Here is a 20,826-nt window from a genome sequence, read left to right as displayed (position 1 = left end):
TCACAGCAATCTGTAAGATAGGATAATCGTGGAAAAACCCTTTTATGGAGATTCATCGTAAAATCTTGCTTTTCCAATGACAGGGGTGGGCTCAATGGAAGGACAAGGTATCAGGGACAGCTGGGCTGAATTTCAAAGCAAATTTTGGGAAATGTATAAGGTGAGTTAGAATCTGTATATTGAATGATTGACATTGAATTTTTAGGTTATAAGCAGTCTGTTACCTTTTTTGGCCCTTTTTCAGACAGAATGGTGTGTATGGCCACCTGCTCAACTGATAAATTTCTACTACTTACCTACTAAGTACCGAGTAATGTATGTGAACGTCATAACGCTCGGTTGGGACGTGTACCTCTCCTACCTTAAACACAGGGTAAGATGTTCTTTACATTTAACGGAAAAAATAAAATAAAGCTCAATTTAACTAAATAGCAGATCGCATAAATCCCGCTAAGTGGGTCATCCATTCTGGAGAACACCTGTTTATTGGCAGGAGCTACTGTAGCTGATCAGTGGTCTCAGCTTTAGCTTCAAGACTGGTATCCCCATTGGGCATATAGAAAAGTGCCTTTAAAGAGTTTGTCACCACTAAAGGAGTATCTAGGTTTTAGCTAAAAGGTTTTTGTATGATGAAAAGTTTTACAATTATCTAATTTATTTTCTGTATTGTTTCCTCTTGCTGTGACTCAATAAGAAACGTCAATCTTTACTTCCTGTCCTGGTCATGTGATGGACACACAGATGCAGGACTGATTACACATACAGTACAGTTATCACAGCTGTGTGTTGTATGGAACAATCCTGGAGTGATTATCCAATGGCAGATAGCAAACAACGAAGTTTCCTATTAAATGACAGCAAGCAGAGCTCTTGGAAACCGTAATTAATACAGAAAATAGATTGTAAAATTGTATAACATTTCATTTTACATAGAACAACCTTTATTTGCTCGAAACAAACAACCCCATTAATTTTAAAATTGGAATCGAAAACCAAGCTGGTTATTGACTCATGTTTTTCTTTTTAAATCAGACACCTGGTGAGCAGATAGGCGCAAGCGGCTGTGGTCCTGAACTACTTAAATCACTGGATTAAAGAAGTTCGCTTCAACCTTGGTCCATCAATGCTTGGTTGAACCTGATGGACATATCTCTTTTTTTTTTCAACTGTACGAACTATGTAAACTGTATCTGGGACAAGTAGCATTGAAGAGTTATTGCATCTATTCAGATTATGGTACACTGCATTTGCCTTACAATATATGTATGTATGTATATATATATATATATATATATTTTTTTTTTTTTTTTATTAATTACAGAAGATTTGTACATACATGCCTTTGTCAGAATGTCATGTTTTTATTTAATCTAACATTTGCTTACTCCGAATGTATCATAAGTACAATAAAAATTATTTACCTCGAACTCTATATTAAAATATATAGGTATTGTCTATTTTTTTTAATGAATAGATGTAATATGTGACTAGATCTGTAGTCTGAGTTTTTGTCAGAGACATTGTCTCTTGATCACCATTTCCATCACCCAATGCAGCTCAAGCACCTGCACTAAAAAAATGACATAGTAACAAAATTAAGATTAAAAAAAGATACAGGTCAATCAAGACCAACCTATAAGGGTAAGACCACATGTAGAGGCTGAAAACCACACCGACATGAAGGTTAACAGCAAATCAGTCCAATTTTACCATTGTCATAATTAGTATTTTTTCTTCTAGTCTAGTTCAGATTTACGCCCCATGCACACGTCCGTAAAAATTCACCGTATTTGATGACCCTAATACAGTCTGCAATTATGGACCGATTCAGTTCTATTGGCCGCAGACACCTTTTCATATCGTTACGGATAAGTGTCCGTGCTGTAGAACTGTACCGTAAAAGATACATGTCCTATCTTTTGCTTTTTACGGGCCGTACTCCCATACTTTGTATGGGAGCACGAGCCAAAAATGCGGGCGGGCGGCCGGCCACGCAATCGCAACCCTTGATTACGGGCACGGCCATTAAAGTGAACGGGGGAAAAGGCTGCAATACCTATGAATCGGCGCTACACCCACGTTCGTATGAGCGCTGCGCCCACTTCAAAACAGCTGTTTGGGGGGGGGGGCAGAGAAAGCGTTTTTTTCGCTGCATTTCAATGGCCACTGGCGAGAATCGCGGCAAGAAATTGCAGGCAGGTCCAAATCTGCCTCAAAATTACTGAAGGAATTTTGAGGCAGATTCTTCTGCCTGCAAAAAAAACCTTGTGTGAACAGGGCCTTAAGGTTGGGTTCACTCAATTTGTATTGATCGTGAGTTACAGCCAGAATAATGGTTCAATTCTTCTGGTTGCAGACAAGCCTATCTTACTTAAAATCTTAGCTGAGCTCCTATATTACAGTAGGACAGTTTGTTTTTCCTATATCAGATAACTGGGCAGTGCCTGGTATAAAGAGGACACTTCACTAAATACAAATCATTAGAACAATCTGTGTACAAACATTGAGCCAGTGGCAAAAGGTACGAGATTTCAGCTCTGAAGCCGGTAGTTTTGTAAATACAGTGTTCGGCTATAACACAGGCGATACAAGATGAGAAATACAATGTATTTACAAATTGTATTAATGCAGATTATGTAAGTTGTAAAGTGGTGTTAAAAGGTGAACGTATGCTTTAAAGGGGCGTGTCTGACCCCTAAATACACGTTTGAACGGCTACCAAATGCCATTTCCAACCAGCTAGTACTGGGATCCAATGACATTTAGTCAATGATCACATGATCATGGCACCCAATCGCCGTCTGCAATTGTGTCGTGGCGTCCATAGTGACGTGAGTACGTACATTGCTGCTGCAGTCACATGTCTATGGACAAAATGTCAACTCCCAACAATGACAACACATGTCAGGGCACGGAGCCTTGGTTCACCGGTGGAATTAAAAAGTATCATTAGTAAAATAAATCCCAAAAATTAACTATTTGGTAGCAGTTAAAACTTATTTGTAGTGGTTGGAATATTCCTTTAAGTATATGGCCACTTTGTCTCATTGCAACCAATGCGTTTTGAAAAATAAGTGTATTTCAGTTCTACTGATTATATATGGTCAAATCTAAAAGTAGTGCAGAACTAAACTGAGTTAGGGCCCGTTCACATCAGCGTTGCCTTTCCGTTGAGGGATTCCATCGGAGCTTTCCGTCGGGGGAACCCATCAACAGAAAGGCAAGCGGAAACCTTAGCTTCCATTTGCATCACCATTGATCTCAATGGTGACTGATACTTTGCTAATGATTTCCGTTGGTCACCGTTGTGAGACGGTATGACTGCGCTATTGATTCAGTCAAAAAAACAGATCCCTTTCACAACAGTGACAAACAGAAACCATTAGCAAAGTTTCCATCACCATTGAGATCAATAGTGATGCAAATGGAAGCTATGGTTTCCGTCTGCATTTCCGTTGAGGGGTTCCCCCGACGGAACCCTTCAACGGAAAGGCAACACGGATGTGAGCAGGCCCTAACTGCAAATGATTGATATTTACATTGGAAGAAAAAAGTAAAAACAATACACAAAAGGAATGTCATATTCAAAAGGGGTGTAATAATCATGACGTAGCCAAGGAGAAATAACCAATAGAACAGCAGACTGAAGACTTTATTCTTAACTTGGAAAAATCAAGTAAACCATTTCTGTTAAAGGTGCAACGAACAACGCTTTCCTTATCCCCGCCAGTCCCACACATATAAAGGTTACTTACGCATGCATGCTCAAAGCTCTTAATTACTCTGGTGCCACCCCAGGAAAATCTGCAAGTGCTTTTAATCAGATTTATCTCATCTAGCTCATTTCTCAACCATTCATTTCTAGAATTTAAAAACGAACATCTGTTAAAAGATGAAACAGATTGAATGACGGGAATGTATGGCTGTCAAAACGGAGGACTAGAGTAGGGGGATTGTGGCATAGAAGTGCACGGTCTAGTAGCGTTCATTTTTGGCATCCACTGCTTATTAGGTAGCCAGTTTAGGAAGATAATTGTCCGCAGTGATACTGGCGGTTCTACTGTAAAATACTGGGAGTGGGCACTTTCTTATTCCACTGGATGTTTGCTGAAAAACAGAAAAATGGAGATGTTGCACCTTTAAAGAGGTTTTTTTTGTTTTTTAAAGAGCGGACTCTTTTTAGAAATACATTTATTAAAACAAAATGATCCTCGTTTCACTTACTCTATTGTAACTACATCAACAAAATTGCAGAGGAGATTCACAGCACTCAAATGCAGTTTTAAAAGCCTGTAATATTTAACATACAATTTGCTATATATTTGTGACTATATACTTTAGGAGATCAAAAATTAAATAGGACTAGTTTATTGAAAGGATAATATTCGATCACCGCCTAAAGTCAGGACAATAAAAGGACTATTACTGGCCACAGTACTCCTCTATAAGCAGCTGCCTCCTTGTGGCGGGAACCTGGAACGGCACTCCATTAAAATAGGAAGATTCTCACATACATATTGCAAATTCAGACACAGGAAAATGAAAGTATAATAAAATATATACTGTATATATATATATATAAATAATCTTAACACAAAAGAGTGGCAAGAGGTACGATATGGAAGTGTTTCAATGCACACACACAAAAAGCAATTCAGGGTGAACGGATAGAACATTCATGTTTCATGCGAACACATTTATAGGATCTCTTATTTCTGATGGATATTGCCATTGAAATGCTTGAAAAATGCTTTTTGTACAGAGCCCATGCCATCGTCTTTTTGCACAGTATAGTTTTTAGTGTTTAGCCACCGCAACGTCACATACGGTCATATAAGACGCTGTACAAAGATGCCATTTTTCCAGTCATTTCCTTCTCAATACTAAGGTTAACTCACTCTCTCTATACATATATATATATATAATTTATTTTTAAACTATTTTTTTTTTTATTCAACCACTCCGTTTTAACGCTCTCTTTGCTACATAGATTCTAACTAAAAAGGTTGTAACAGACAAAGTCATCTTCTGATGATATGCAGGTTTCTACGGTCAGTGAGGGAGAGGTCACCATTTTACAGCCGATAGGGGCAGGGGTGAGGAATGCTGTGTGTGTATATGTGGACAAGGAAAGGCATGTTCTTTAGCAGGCACAGTCCTGGTGTGGTGGAGCCTGCTGGTCGGTGAGCTGAGGTCCCTGTTTGGCTCCAGTGACAGCTGGATCAGCCGTATCCAAGCTTTCGGACATCTTTTCACAGATTATGTCCACCAAACGTTCAAATGTCTGCTTCACATTAATGTTGTCTTTAGCACTGGCTTCAAAGAATTCAAAACCTGTAAGGGAAAAAGAGAGAGAGTCAGCATATACTTTAACCATTCTTCTTACTTGTGTCTCCTGTTTTCCACTAGGTCGCTAACAGGGTTTTGATGAAGTAGGTGGATGCAGACTGCTATAAAAAGTTTGAAACGCGTAGGCGTTCTCTCCCGGGATTTTTTAATTTCTTGTTTTAATTTTGACTTAAATAAACAGTTTTGTATTTTTTCACATCATCGTGTGCTGGACCTCTAACTTTTTTCCTTGGATGCAGACTGGAACCCAGGTTCTTCGACTAGACGGAAAGAATTTGCATATTTGCAAACATCAGAAGAGATTGCTATTAAAAAATGGATGTTATAACGGATACAAAGTGAACAATGTTACTATTAAAAAACAAAATTCATTAAAAAAATTATATGAATAACAATGAGTAACACAACAACAGAACCTACTTCTAACCGTTCAATAGTATTAGGCATCAACAGTGGTAAGCTCATGAAACGGTAGAAGGTTGAGGTGTCTTACCAAGGTGTTCTGCCAGCTGTCTTCCCCGCTCTGACGACACAACCCTTTCATCCTCCATGTCACATTTGTTACCAACCAATAGAACTTGAGCGTTGTCCCAGGAGTATGTTTTGATCTGAGTTGACCTAGTAAGTCAAGTGCAATGAACAAGTTACATTATAGCAATTTATAGGATGATTGGTCCATATTTATCAAAACTGTCTTATTGTCCATAGCAGCCAATGTTAGAGCAGCTTTCATTTTTCCAGAGAATTTTAAGAAGTGAAAGCCGAGTTCAGATTGGTTGCTATGGACAACAAGGCCAGTTTTAGTGTTAGGTAATTGTAATAAATGAGGCCCATATTCTGACATATTTAGGTCATTTACAAATGTATGCCAACCCTTTCAACCTGAATTTGCCCTAGCAAACTGCTGATAAACGTTCACGTGCTTATTTATCCAAGATAACAACATGCCAAAACATTTTTCACACAAACAGAATTACACATACATTATACTTCTGGAAGAATCTTTCCGTAAGGCTCTGGTAATGTTTCGTTCCTTTAAAAATGGATCTGTCAGAAGTGGAAGCCATGATGGAAATACCAATGTGATCTGAAAGGTTTCTTTGCTACATTATTCTAAGGCTACATTCACACCTGTGAAAAACGTGCGTAAATCTGGTCCATGTGTGTTGCGTTATGCATCAGTGTGCTTGGAGAGTGGCATGTATTTTTCACGCACTCACAAAGCACTTTTTTTTTTAAAAATAGAATTAATGCACAAATCACGCACATCCGTGTTCTGTGCGTAGTTGTCACGCACCCATTGACTTCAATGGGCGCGTAGGTGCGTGAAAATGCACGAATATGGGACATGAAGTCAGTTTCACGCAACGGACTCTCACTGCATGAAAAATCCTGCATGTGTGAACAGCCCCATTAAAATCATTCTGTCTGTGTCCGGTGAGTGATTTCCATGCACAGCACACTGAAGAGTTTACGCTCGTCTGAATGAGCCCTAAACAATAATAATCCGACTGCTATTCTGCCTGCCAAAGACAACTGAACGCATTTAGAGTCAGAAAAATCCTGCTGACATAAATTGGGACTACTTATGCTAGTGTGAATAGAGCCCAAAAATTTTTATAAAGTGCGAGAAAAGATGTAAAAAATGTTTTTTTTAAAAATATCTGCAAAACTTAGAGAAGGGTCAAAAGATTCTCTGCAAACTGTATGCGAACAAAGTAAATTTCACCCTTGACTGCTTGTGGTAACATTTTATTCTCAAAGCAGGCATTTTGTTTATATGCCCCCACCTACGTAATCAATTGGACCTGAACTGCAGTTAAGAAAACGGGCAACACACTAAACCGAACTACATCACACTAAACGTACTACACAATCTTTTAGGGCTTGTCCACACGTAACAGAATTGTTGCGTATTTTCCGTCCGGAATTGTGGTCAGAAAATACGCAGCAGAATACAGTAGCAGCAAAGTGGGCGAGATTTAACAAATCTCATACACGCTGTGTAAAACATCCGACCAGAAATGTATCTGCTGTGCATATTTTTCGGACCACAGCATGTCAATTCCTGCTGCGAAAAGTGGACTGAATTGCTGCGTTTTTCAGGAGATGTCACCATCTCCCAGCAGTGAGGAAAACGCAGCAAAATACGCACCATTTCCTGCAGTAAAAACCGCAGGAAATGGTGCGGTTTTTCCGCAGCGGAAGGTCTGCTAGTTTTAATGGAAATGCGGCAGAAATTTCTTGCAGCAATTCCGTTACGTGTGGACAAGCCGTTACAGCTCAAGAGCTGCGTGTAATGGAGTACCAATGAGAGTACAGATTAGTAAGTGGTTTACAGACTTGGCCGTTGGAAACATCTAGTCCAAAGTAGAGAGAGTTGGCTATGCTGGACTGGTAATGTGCTTTTATATTTTAAAATGTGTTTTGCCAGGTATGCCTGTAATTTTTTTATACATATAATACAATGTAAAAAGGTATACTTACATTTATATTGGACACCGGCAGAAGATTCTCAATGCGGTGGTAGGGTGCATGAATTTACAAGTCGGGGAAGATGTACCAAGCGTATCAAAATTATGCACAAGGCATGATAAATCTGTCACAACTCGCATGGCAGGCGTACATTTGGCAGGCGTACGTTTACACCTATAATTTGCGCAGGTCTTTAGTAAATTTGCGACATTTCATGACCCCTCCTTAGCTACACACTTTTTCTTTTTTTTTTTTACACAAAATTATCAAAGCAGGTTTATAAACATAAAGTAGTGGCATACCACATTCTCCAGGTTTTGGCCTAATTTGTAAAAGAAGCTTTTGTTCAGTAAATCTCCCCAACTTTCTTTTTAAATTTAGTTCACATCAGCGTTCGCTTTCCGTTCAGGGTTTCTGTCGAGATCAATGGTGACAGAAACATTGCTAATGTTTTCCGTTTGTCACCATTCCGGCAGGTTTCCGTCGAGTGTTTCACCTGACGGAAAACTTAGACGGAACCCCTGAATGGAAAGCGAACGCTGATGTGAACCGGCACGAACAGTTGGGGGTGACTTCTTTTTAACACCATCTGCAATTCAGACTTTTGAGAAAGGACATCAGAGAAATTCAGATAATAAGTGCCCCAGCCATTCACATAGGACACACCTTAAATTATGCCATTAAAATCGCAAATATTGTATATGATCCCCTTCATCATCCCCCAAAATTAATATAGACCTCAGACACCCTTAACTAATACAGACCCCTTAATCAATAAGTGATCGATGTATCTTACTTACACTGATAATATCTACTGACAGAACTCTAAGGACTCATTCAGACGAGTGGGATTCTCGTTCGTGTGCGGTGTGTTGAAACAACGCACAGCACACGGACTCATTGGTTTAAATGGGGCCATTCCCACATGCGTTATTTTTCACGCAGCGTGTGTCCGTTGCGTGAAACTCACTGCATGTCCTATATTGGTGCGTTTTCACAAATCTAGTTGCTTATTGAAGTCAATGGGTGCGTGAAATCCACGGACAGCACATCCGTGTGCTATAGTGTATCACGCAATTACATAAAAATAGAAAAAAAGTGTTTGCAAGTGCGTCAAAAACACGCAAAGCACACCGATGCAAAATTGCAACGCACAAGTTTACGCGCATAAAAAAAATATAAATCTGTCGGCCATTATGTTATTGTACATTGCTCGCTATATGGTTTTGCTTTTACTATAGTCAACCTTTATGTATGGTAGCTAGGAAGTTGTCATATTACATTAGGGGGCCCAATTTTATGCATCAGTGACTTCAATGCAGTGCCTGATGCCTCGGTGGATCGTATGGGTGGTCCTGACCAAGTGTCTACCCATTTCAACTCGTGGTCCTAAGCGCTTAACTTTACAGATGTCTGGCGCTGGAAGTTCCCTATGGTAAAGTCATACTCTTTTTACTCCTCAACCCACAACACTTTCTCCAGAATTGATCTTGCTATGGACTCTCCATACCTTCTCCCAGCGATCTCCTCTATTGACCTTACACCCAGAGGTATCTCTGACCACTGCTATTATAACTTTCTTGGCTGGCCCCCCAACTGACTCCCGAGTTTGGAGGTTACATCCGGCCCGATTGTCCGCACCTATAGTTTTCTCTGAAGTCTCCACCTCTCATACGGACTACTGGGTGAATAACTCTGCTCACCCTGACCCCCTGATTCAGTGGGATGCTTACAAGGCCAACATTAGGGGAGCGTTTATAGTTGGGGTGGCAAAACATAGACATACATAGGGATGAGGAAGCCCAACTGGTAGATGAGGTGCAGAGAACTGAACAAGAGCATCTTGTAGACCCCTGACCTGCTTCCAAGAGTAAATGGATGCAAGCTCAAAGAGACCTTCTTACTTTAGTTACAGAACAAACTAGGAAGCCTATGTAACCTTCGACTCAATTGAGTGACATTACCTATTAATACTTCTCTCTCGGCTGAACTTTAGCCCTAGATTTCTCGCCTTTGTTCACCTATCGTATGAGGCTCCCAGTGCTAGAGTGAGAATAAATCTTGATATCACCAACTCCTTCCCCCTTGGATGCTCGACAAGGGTGTTCCTTGTCGCCTCTTTTATTTGCCCTAGCTATGGAACCCCTTGCTCTAGCTAGTCCTCAAATATATAGGGTCTCTCTCGAGGTTCCATTACTGAAAAGGTGTTCTTATATGCTGTTGACACTCTAGTGACGGTCCTTCCCTGACTTCTCTTTTGAATCGGATTGGGGAGTTTGGCTCCTTTTCGGGTCCACTAGTAAACGGGTCCAAGTCGGTTTTGTTTCTCCTCGCTATCGCTCTAGACAGAGACTCCCCACTTCCCTACAGGTGGTCACCCAATTTAAATACCTTGGAATTATAGTTTCTCTCAACTTGCCGAAATACTCTGCACTCAGGCCACATACACACGACAGTATTTTTCATCAGCAAATACGGACAGTAATTACGGACCCATTCATTTCTATTGGCCACAGACACCTTTCAGTATTTTTACTGATGGGTGTCCATGCTAAAAAAAATCATAGAACCTGTCCTATTCTGGTCAGTAATTACGGCAAGGACTCTCCCATAGAAGTCTATAGGAGCTTCCGTAAATACGGACGCTACTGATGTGCATCCAAAAACCGTCCGTGTTTACGGAAGAATTGCTAGGAAACATGTTGATGACATCATTTGCAACCTCCCTCTTTTTGTAAGGATCCGTATATACGGATGGAATACAGATGCAATACGGACCGTATTTACGCCCTTATACGGATGAAATACGGATTCCTACTGATCCGTATTTACGGACAGTATTTCTGGATAGATTAAAATACTGTCGTGTGCATGGGGCCTCATTCTAGATCCCCTGATAGCAACCACTGAGATGCTTTTAAACTCATGGTGCACTCTTCCTCTATCCCTGTATGGCAGGATTAACTTGTTTACCTTTCTTCCTTTACTTATTTCATGCAATTTTATTTTATTTTTTTAGACACCTAGATGGCGTTTTACGTTCTTTCTATTGGCAGGGTGGTACTACTAGATTTAGCCTTAATCTTTCACAGGCCCCTAGTCATTTGGGTGGAATAGCAGCGCCTAATAATTATTACTACGATTTGGCTTCCCAGTTAGTGTTTGCGCGCTGGTGGATTGACATAGATCTAAGTAATGCTGCCACTGCGCTAGCAGGGGCTCTTATGAGTTCCTATGAGAGCCTTGCTAATTTATTATACAAATATAGACCACCTTGCACAGCGGTTCTTTCGCTCCAAACAGTAGTCCGGGCCTGGAAAATTGCACAGGTCATACAGGGGTGGTAGTGCCTCTCCATACTCACCTAGAACTCCGCTATGGTCTAATCCGTGTTTGTCCCACCTGGAGTCTCTGCCAGGTGCAGTCATGTGGGCAGAGATCAAGTTTTCGGGTCAACTTTACTGGGCCGATTCTGGTTTTGTGTCTTTTTCTGTGCTGGAGGAACGTCATGGGATCCTGAGAAGTGCCTTCTTCCACCTTCCTACCTTCAACTGTGTCACGCTTGTGTGGCACAATTTGGCTCCTTCGCCCCTGAGCTTGGTTTCTCTAAATTAGACCAAGTACTTGGTTCCCCCCGAACCTTCCTAAACCCATTATATAGACATACACCCAGCTTAGACCCTTTGGCAAAGCTTTCTATGGGTGGCGTGGAGAGATTCCCGACCTGCCATAGGAGTTTTAGGAAAGTGAAGCTTTCCTTTTTTGACTCCGTAGTGAGTGCAAGAGACATTTTAATACAATTTAGATTTTTACATAGGATTTATTACACTCCTGTCCGACTGCAGAGAATTGAGCCATCTCTGACTCCGGTTTTCGTTGCTAGTATGATGTGGGCACAAACCCCCATTGTGTCCCAAGATCTCCTCCTTTTGGTCAGAGGTTGTTATTCCTCCACAAGCATTTTGGATTTCCTCAGGTCCCCCCAGATCTGTCTCTTGGGTGTCATGAATGAAGTTGTGCAGGGTTATTATGACAAGATATTTTTTCGTTTTATCCTATTTTGTGCCAGAAAAATCATTATTATGGCTTGCAAGGCAACAGACTCTCCAAGTATAGTCCACTTGCTTAAACTGGTTAACAAATATGTGCCTCTCTATCAAAAGCTGGATCTCAATAGAAAATGTCCGTAGAAGTTTGAAAAGATATGGCCACATTGGCTGGCAACATCTGTGACTGCAGTAAAAATATCCTATTTGTTGTCGCGGGGGGTGGGAGATTGTAAAAAATCAGGTGACGCACATGTCTGAATGAAGTGTGAATGTGAGGTTGTTACTGACAGATGGCGATGGCCGTCACCTTTATGCCCTACATTAATTCTGCTTCTGATATTTCTGTAGCATTTATCCTGTAACTATATCATACCTGTCTTCCCATTAATCCCTATGCTTTGATGTTCCATTCACTGCCATACTGTACAATATTTGTTATTTTCAATGTTAAAAGCAAAAAAAAAAAAAAATACAAAAAAAAATAAAAAAATGTATGTGTATGAAGAGGTCTTATGTTCATCTTCTACCTATAAAGATGATTAATGTCTAATTCTACAGTGTATGCCTCTGGTATCAGATTTGTAGGAAGTCTGTGTTGACAAGTAGTGTCTTTGAAGACTGTGTATTCTCAAATAACATAATAAAGCAGTAAGGACTTATGCACACTATAATTCGGCACCCATAGACTGATATAGGCCCATATTGTACCAATTTTATATGGAAGCATATTGAGGTTTTTGCTTACGGATTCTTAACTAGTCTGTAATAAAAAATTGCGCTCCAAAGCATGCTGTATTACAATGAGAAAACAGCGCACCCCGGAGGCACCATACAGTAACACATAATTTAGTCCATTAGGTCATTGCACGCGGCTTTGCGTGCCAGTGGGCAAAAGGTCATTTTTTTGCATTAAGTGCAAAACGCAATACGATACAGAGTTTCTGATTATATTGTGGATATGTAAATGGTTTACACACGCTACATTTCTAAACCCTGTATGAGTTTTTATTTATGTATCTTGCTTACATAGCGCCAGCATATTCTGCAGCACTGTGCAGGGTATCTTGATTCACATCAGTCCCTGTCCCCACATGGGCTCACAATCTAATTCCCTTCCTCAGACACACACTAGGGCCAATTTCATAGGAAGCCAACTAACCTATTAGTAAATTTTTTGGAGTGCGAGACGAAACTGAAATACTTGCAGACACAAGAACATACAAACTCCATGCAGATGTTGCCCATGGTTGGATTTTATCCCAGGACCCCAGTGCTGCAAAGTAACAACGCTGCAAAGTGAGCCACCATGTTGCCCTGGATTTTCTACACGTTTGGAAGTGGTTTGGTTTTTAACACGTGTCAAATGTAATTAAGCGCATTCAACTATCAATCCGAAAAGGCACATACTTGCAAAAAGTCACAAATTTGACATTTCATTTATTTTGGTCACCTCTGGGCCTTCAGCAAGCATAGTAGTGAATGGCAGTTACGGAAGCGGTCGTAGCATGCGAGTTACGCTGTTTCCAATACTACTATTCAGTTCTATGGGAGTTAAGGAAACAGCTTAGGTGAGCGATTTGCGCTGTTTCCGTAACTCCCGACCATGAGTTTAGTAAGTGGCCGGGAGACAGCGTGAGCACAAAAAGCTAGAACGGGGTTTAGGGGGCCCCGTTCTAGAGATAGTTGCGGGTCCCGGAGCTGGGACCCGCATTTATCTGACATTTATAACAAATCCTGTGGATAGGTCATAAATGTCCCTCATGGGAAAACCCCTTTAATATACATTTACATACAACAATTACGAGAGTCTAGTAAAGAAAAAAGTCTTAAAATACTTCACCATTAGAAAGGCCAAAAAAACAAAAAACAAACATAGACGCAGTCACTTTTTATATATGCTTGTGAGTGATTATTACATTTCTGTACTCACCAGTCCTGTACAGCATTAAATGATTCTTCATTGGTTATGTCATACATCAGAATAAAGCCCATAGCTCCCCGGTAGTATGCGGTGGTAATTGTCCTGTACCTTTCCTGCCCAGCGGTGTCCTGCAGAACAGAGTTGTAAGTCTACATACACATTCATATGGTCAAACACTTATATCAGACAATAAACTAACCGTCCACGGAAGACAGTATATTAAACCCTTTAGGACCACCTTATTATGGCTCTTTAGGACGAAGCATCCTTTTACGCTTTTTCATAGTCGCAATTCCAAGAGCCATAACTTTTTAAATTTTCCGTTGCTGTAACTTTATGTAGGCTTGTTTTTTGCAGGACGAGTTATATTATACTGAGTAAATATATATATATATATATATATATATATATACCAAAAACAAACGAACAAGTAACAGCACCAGGACTTCAGCGTTGGGGAGATGTTGGTTTATTCACCACCAGGTGGAAGAATGAGCAACGTTTCGGTTCACACCTGAACCTTTCTCAAGCTTGAGAAACGTTGCTCATTCTTCCACCTGGTGGTGAATGAACCAACATCTCCCCAACGCTGAAGTCCTGGTGCTGTTACTTTTTCTTTTGTTTTTGGTATTCTTATCTAAGGAGTTGATTCGTCCTTCTACTGGTAACGTGCATATGGCCTGATGTTCAGTCTGCATTGAGTGCTGTGTTCTCCTCTACATACATACATACATACATATATTATTTTTTTTTAGGGGAAAATGGAAAAACAAACAGCAATTCCGACATTGTTATTTTTTGCGTTTTAAATTCACACACCAATTTAAAAAGTTACTTCTGCGGGATGGTCTTGTCTTCTATGGGGGGCATCAAAAAGAAGCTATTATAGTAGTGTTAGTGTGGTAAAGATATGGGTCAGCGAATGTTTCAATGGATTTGGAAAGTTTTAACCATATTATTGTGTAAAAAAATATGCCTAAGAACGTGTTGTCAATTCCCTTCTCCACTCATCTTGGTAATTCATGTAGGTTGTTTTGTTATTGTTTTTTCCGTATTTTAATACTAAATGTTTTTCCAGCAGAGCGCTTTACAGCAGGACTTTAAAACAGAGCTGTCAATCACACTGCCGCAGCCCCGCCCACATTCAGGTTCTTAGATTGTAAACATTACACAACCAAACAGTGTTCACAAAATGTTGTGTCATTGTATACTATTCTAAATACTTCTGGACAACCCCTTTAAAAATTCTACTGTACTCGCATTCTCAATTTTGTAGGCAGTTAAATATTTCTTATATCCGGTATAAAACGACGGTCGTCGCTATAATAAAGCACGGCTTTCTAACAGTTACCCACACTGTCTGCTGTGAGATTGTGACTAATCCACCATAATTGAACTCTAATGGAAAGTGTCACAACAGCTCCAAGTGGTGATTGACTGCGCAGACACTGAATTCAGAGTATGTATATGTTAGAACGAAACCTCAGAATGTATTACACTCTAGAATAAGAGACAAATAATAAACCCTACAAATAACATCTTTAAAAGGAATTTAGATATTTTTTTTTTTTGCACCTTACAAAGGCTCAGAAATATCCAATCCAGTTTTGTATCAAATGTTATTGAAATGACTGGCACCTTGTACGGGAGCAGGCCAATGCGGATTTACAATCATGTATTAAGCACATATATAAAGCCATTACTACGATTTAATCTGTTGCTGAGGTGAGAGGTAACCGTAGAGCGAACTGAATTTTTTTTACATTTTTACAAGAAGTTTCTTTGAAAAAAAAAACAACAGATGAGCGTAATGCCGTAAATGAGGGAGGTATTGGCCACTGGTCACCAGAGAATGGGGTGCAAACCCACTGATCTCTAAGTAACATGGCACCAAAACGCTGGACTTCCGAGAAAAGCAATGCTTAGGCCTCATGCCCACTTCAGTTATTTGCCATCCGTTTTTCACGTATCCGTTGCTAAGCAACAGCAGGGCATTCCAAAGTTCCCTGCATTCAACACACAAGATGGATTTTAACAGACCGTTTAAAACGGAAAACAAACGGGAGCACAACATCCGCTTAACATGGAACAACGGAGTGACAACAGAAACCACACGGATGTGACAACGGACACACGGATCCGTTTTAAAACAGGCGTGAAAATGGTGAAAGATGTGTGCATGGGGCGTTAAACTGTGAGGCGTGCTTCACTGAAGTGGCGCCCCCTAGTTGTTGGCAAGGCTCGGCTGGGAGGCAGTTTTGACAGAAGTGACCTTATGCTGATCTCCCCTGCTGCACAGGGTTTTCTCTGAAAGCAACAATGGCTGATTTAGCAACATAATTAAATTAATGTTATACTGAAAAATATAAAAATGGAGCAACATTTGAAATTTTGGTATGGACTTCAACTACCAGTGATGCCCAAGCATCACGACCACGAGGGCATTCATTAACCCCTTCCCGCCGCAGCCCGTTTTTCAGATTTTCACTTTAGTTTTTTCCTTCACCTTCCAAAAGCCATAACTTTATTTTTCCGTTGATCGGGCCGTACGATAGTTTGTTTTTTGCAGGACGAGTTGCCGAATTTCAGGACACCATTTATTGTACCATATAATGTAGTGAGAAACTGGAAACAATTTCTTTGTGGGGTGGAATAGGAAAAAAAAAACAACAGATTCCTCAATTTTTTGGGGGTTTTCGTTTTTATGGCGTTTACCGTGCGGTAAAAACAGAACGTTAACTTTATTCTGCGGGTCAATACAATTTCGGCGATACCAAATTTATGTTTTTTTTATGGTTTACTACTTCTACAAGGAAAAAAAACGATTTAATAAAAAATTTTGTATTTTCACCGTATTCTGAGAGCCATAACTTTTTTTTTTCTGTCTATTGAGTGTTTTGTGGGGCGAACTGTAGTTTCTATTGGTACTATTTTGGGGTACATAATACTTTTTGATAACTTTTTATTCTAATTTTTCTGGGAGATGAAGGGACCAAAAAACAGCAATTCTGGCATTTTATTATTTTTATGGCGTTCACCGTGTAGGTTTATTAATGTTGTATTGTAATAGTTGGATCGCTTGCATGATATACATCAGTATTGCAGTATATTGTTATACAGACAGTCTCGGTAGTGCTTCATAGGAGTAAAAAGATGGCAGCCCATCGGCACCCTGCAATCTGGTCGCATGGGGGAGGGGGGGTGACGGCACGACAGAAGGGGCCACCATCCTGTTTCTAACAGCTTAGATGCCGTGGTTGCTATTGACCGCGGCATCTAAGGGGTTAAAAGAGCAGGCGGGATCCCGCTGGTTATACTGCAGTGTCGGCTGTTGCACACAGCGGACACGCTCGTTCTATGGAGCCCGCTCCATACTCCCCCACCCCACTATAACTATATATATATATATATATATATATATATATATATATATATATATATATATATATATATATATATATATAGTTTCCTTTTGTTTCAAAACTTTTATTTTCATGCAAATTAGGATTGTCCTTTGGACTAGTGAAGACAAAAAGGCTCATAGTTCATACACAGGGAAGACTGTTAATCATTGAATGAGAACACCCACTGGACCTCTAAAAGGTAGGGCCACAAACTGACTGTCGAAAACCACGCTCTGCGATTTTACCGCAAATCAGCAGTGTTTTTAAATGCCTCGTCTGAGAGTTAAAGAAATGATACTAGGTGCGGTAAATGTTATAAAATTAAAAAAAATTACTCACCTGTTAAACATCCCCGCCGTTCCAACGCAGATGCTCTGGTGGTCCCAGTAATGCGTTTTTTTTAAAAATTATTATTATATACCATTTGCTGCAGTTACTTTAATTTATTAAACTTAACCTGCAAATCCGCTATTAACTATCAGACTGCTGTTTAGCTGCAAAATTGTACAGACTTTGACAATCGCAAAACTGGATGCCGGCATGGTTTTCTGCTGTGACTCAGCCTCTGTCTGTGTCCCTACCCTTATTGTTATGGACTTAAATCCCTGCTTTAGGAGTCCAGTGGATGGTCTCGCGCAGAGATTGACTGCATTCCGTATATGAGTGAATATCAGGTGTAAGCAATCTTTGGCACTGCAGCGGTTGTAAAACTACCCAGCATGCACTGACAGTCAAAGGCCTTATTATTCTAGCTAAAAGCATCAGGGCGTGCTGGGAATTGCAGTTTGACAACAGCTGAAGTGTAAAAGGTTGCGGACCCCTAGTGTATATGCAGAGACAGCTGTCAATCACCAAGTAGGATCTCTCAATGAACCCATATGGCGAGAATGATAGATTTAAGAAAATAAATGACAAGTTATTCTGAACTTTTTCTACAAAACTACACAATCAGCGGAGCCTCACTTGCTCTATAATACACGGCCCGCAGCAGCATGTTTAAAGTTGGCCTTTAACCCTTTCATAACCAAAAGTCACTCATGCCCCTGTGTATTTCGGATATGCACTTCTTTAAACGATAATATCTTTGCAACCGCTTTGAATATCATTACTATTTTTACTTTGTTTTTCTTTTGTTACAAGACTTATGAGGCTCTCATTTCCTATATTAGTTTAAATCCACAGTTTTTTCTTATGAGCAGACAAATCACTAAAAATGAGAAAAAAAACACGTTTTGTTGGTTGTTGAGGAGAGAGTGAAGAAGGCTATGTTCACACGACAGTGGGAAAAAAACGCAGTTAGAAACGGATCAACGGTCAGTTTTTTATGGCCGATTTGCACCAGTGTGTCTTCAAATTTTCATCCATTTCCCTTCTGTCTAACTGTTTTTAAACGCTTGCCATCCATTTTTCATGGCCGTTGGGGAAAAAAAAATAAAAAATGATGAATTTAATTTGCCAAGGTTTTGTTTTTGTCCCAACCATATGATAACACCACAGTGCCCATGTACATACTACCGCAATGCCCCATGTAGATAGTGCCACAGTATCCCTTGTAGATCGTGCCACAGCACCCACTGTAGATAGTGCCCATACAGATTGCGGCACTATGTATGTGGGCACTGCCACAGTGTCCTCTGTAGATCGTGAGATAGTGCCACAGTGCCTACTGTAGATGGTGCCCTTATAGATAGTGCCACTGCCCACGTATATAGTGCCGCAGTGTCCCCTGTAGATAGTGCCACAGTGTCCCCATATATGGACAGTGACGTCAGGGGCTCCGTCTAGGAGTGGAATCCCCAGCCAGAGGGTCGGCAATACTCTGACATGGAATTTTGGTCCTGTAGAGAGCCCAAGTGGCGCTCTCTACAGGGAGAGGGTGTGGCGCTATCTACCCGGGGGTGGGGGGGGGGGGTGCATTGGTATCTCAAATCCCCTAATGTATGGACCGTAAAGTCAAGGGCTTTCCCAAGACAGGTGTCCCTGGCCGGAGGGTTTGCGATGCTCTGGCCTGGGACTCCATTGGGGAGAGAGGCGGCAGACAGGAAAGTGCAGCGCTGCACACATTAAAACCCGTTCCACGCTGTATATAGCCGTATGGCTGATGTGAAAGGTTGAAGAAACTGTTCAAGGAAATTTTTCCTAGAATCGCTTCTATGGAAAGACGTACCGCATGTAAAACATAGTTTTTAATGCTACAACTATTCTTCTCAAAATCCAAGGCAAAACCCCCCAAAAAATAACGCGAAATAATAAAGCAGCATTTCCGGACACTCGGTTTCTGTCCACATTGTATGAATGAGATTTTTAAATCATCTAATTTCCTACCAAAAGCACTCTGGCCATCGCGATAAATTACTGAAGCAGCAAAAAAACAACATGGTCCCTGGTGACGCTTTGTTAGTCATCCCTGGGGTCATGTGATTCAGCGATTTATCGGTCATCGAGGACCCAGTGTCACAGAGCTACAGCGAGACAATCTCACAGCTGCTTTGTTCCTATTCAGCTTGCCAGGAAGCGAAATTCATTTAGCTGCTTCTTCCTGCACGGATCTTTGCAGGGACAGGTTTATCAGGGCAGGAGAGGAAAAGCAGGCATGCTATTAGAGGACAGCTGCTTTCTTCTGACAAAAATCCCTCACAATACCAATTAGGGCACAGGCCGCAGGTACGTCTGCCTTATTGACCCCCCAAAAGCATGCCACTCTATATATAGATTACAGTATTGTATCATATAAATCAATAACCGCTGGATAACTGGTTTCATCACACACACAGTTGTAAGTAAAAAAGTCAGTAAACTCTGCATTTATTACTAATATAATGTGGTCTGATAGTTATCGAAGTCACAATTATAGACAAACACGGGGCACGTAAAATTACTCAATATTTAACTCACACATCGCCTTTACTACTCTAAATATTTTTTACACAGAATAGGTTATTCTAATTCCCTATATTGCCTGAAATGCAATTCCCCTGATTCGAAATGGATACATTTAATATGGAGATGTCCCAAGTTGGTCAGATATTGGATAGATATAACAAATTTAAATCAATAGGATTTATTAAATAAATCTTTGTATGAATTGAGCCTATTACCCCAACAACTTTGGGGATACTAAAACTTATGTTTGTTGCTGGAAAACGGATTGCCAGATTTTGGATGAGTAAGAAAGTCCCAACTATGAAATTATGTCATATGAGTACTATAGCTATAAATATAGAGGGTGTTTCCAGAATTGTTTTGCAATTTGGGAAAAATAGATTGATACTGTTAAACCACCTGAGATGTCTTTTTTGTTATGTAGAACGGGAGAATTCTTGAATATTGAAATTTTTGTTTTCTCTGGGGTCCCTGCGGTATGGAGGGAAGAGGGAGGGAGGTGTAATATGTAATCTGCAATTTACACTACCGTTCAAAAATTTAGGGTCACTTAGAAATGTCCTTATTTTTGAAAGAAAAGCACAGTTTTTTTCAATGAAGATAACATTAAATTAATCAGAAATACACTCTATACATTGTTAATGTGCTAAATGACTATTCTAGCTGCAAACATCTGGTTTTTAATGCAATATCTACATAGGTGTATAGAGGCCCATTTCCAGCAACCATCACTCCAGTGTTCTAA

At 40.3% G+C, this 20,826-nt stretch overlaps 1 protein-coding gene and 1 long non-coding RNA gene across 3 annotated transcripts in view; one reads left to right on the top strand and one right to left on the bottom strand.

Moving 5' to 3' along the window:
- Positions 1-6: 6 nt before the first annotated feature.
- Positions 7-1,422, top strand: LOC142760104 (uncharacterized). Its single transcript, XR_012883246.1, has 3 exons — positions 7-160; positions 245-373; positions 1,033-1,422. It is a non-coding gene; the product is annotated as an uncharacterized LOC142760104 (long non-coding RNA).
- A 2,211-nt stretch (positions 1,423-3,633) lies between these two features.
- The window catches only part of RAB3A (RAB3A, member RAS oncogene family), a 64,644-nt gene continuing 47,451 nt past the window's right edge, over positions 3,634-20,826 (bottom strand). For both annotated transcript variants that reach the window (XM_075863038.1, XM_075863028.1), the window contains 3 exons: positions 13,804-13,922; positions 5,843-5,967; positions 3,634-5,334 (listed from right to left, as the gene is read on the bottom strand). In XM_075863038.1, coding sequence (XP_075719153.1) covers positions 5,144-5,334; positions 5,843-5,967; positions 13,804-13,922 — 435 coding nt within the window. In that variant the 3' untranslated portion in view covers positions 3,634-5,143. The remainder of the gene's footprint in view (positions 5,335-5,842; positions 5,968-13,803; positions 13,923-20,826) is intronic.

Source organism: Rhinoderma darwinii, chromosome 1 (genome assembly GCF_050947455.1).
Source record: "Rhinoderma darwinii isolate aRhiDar2 chromosome 1, aRhiDar2.hap1, whole genome shotgun sequence".
NCBI classification, from domain to species: Eukaryota; Metazoa; Chordata; class Amphibia; order Anura; family Rhinodermatidae; genus Rhinoderma; species Rhinoderma darwinii.
The sequence above is the reverse complement of the archived record's forward strand: the minus strand, read 5'-3'. Positions and strand labels throughout refer to the sequence as shown.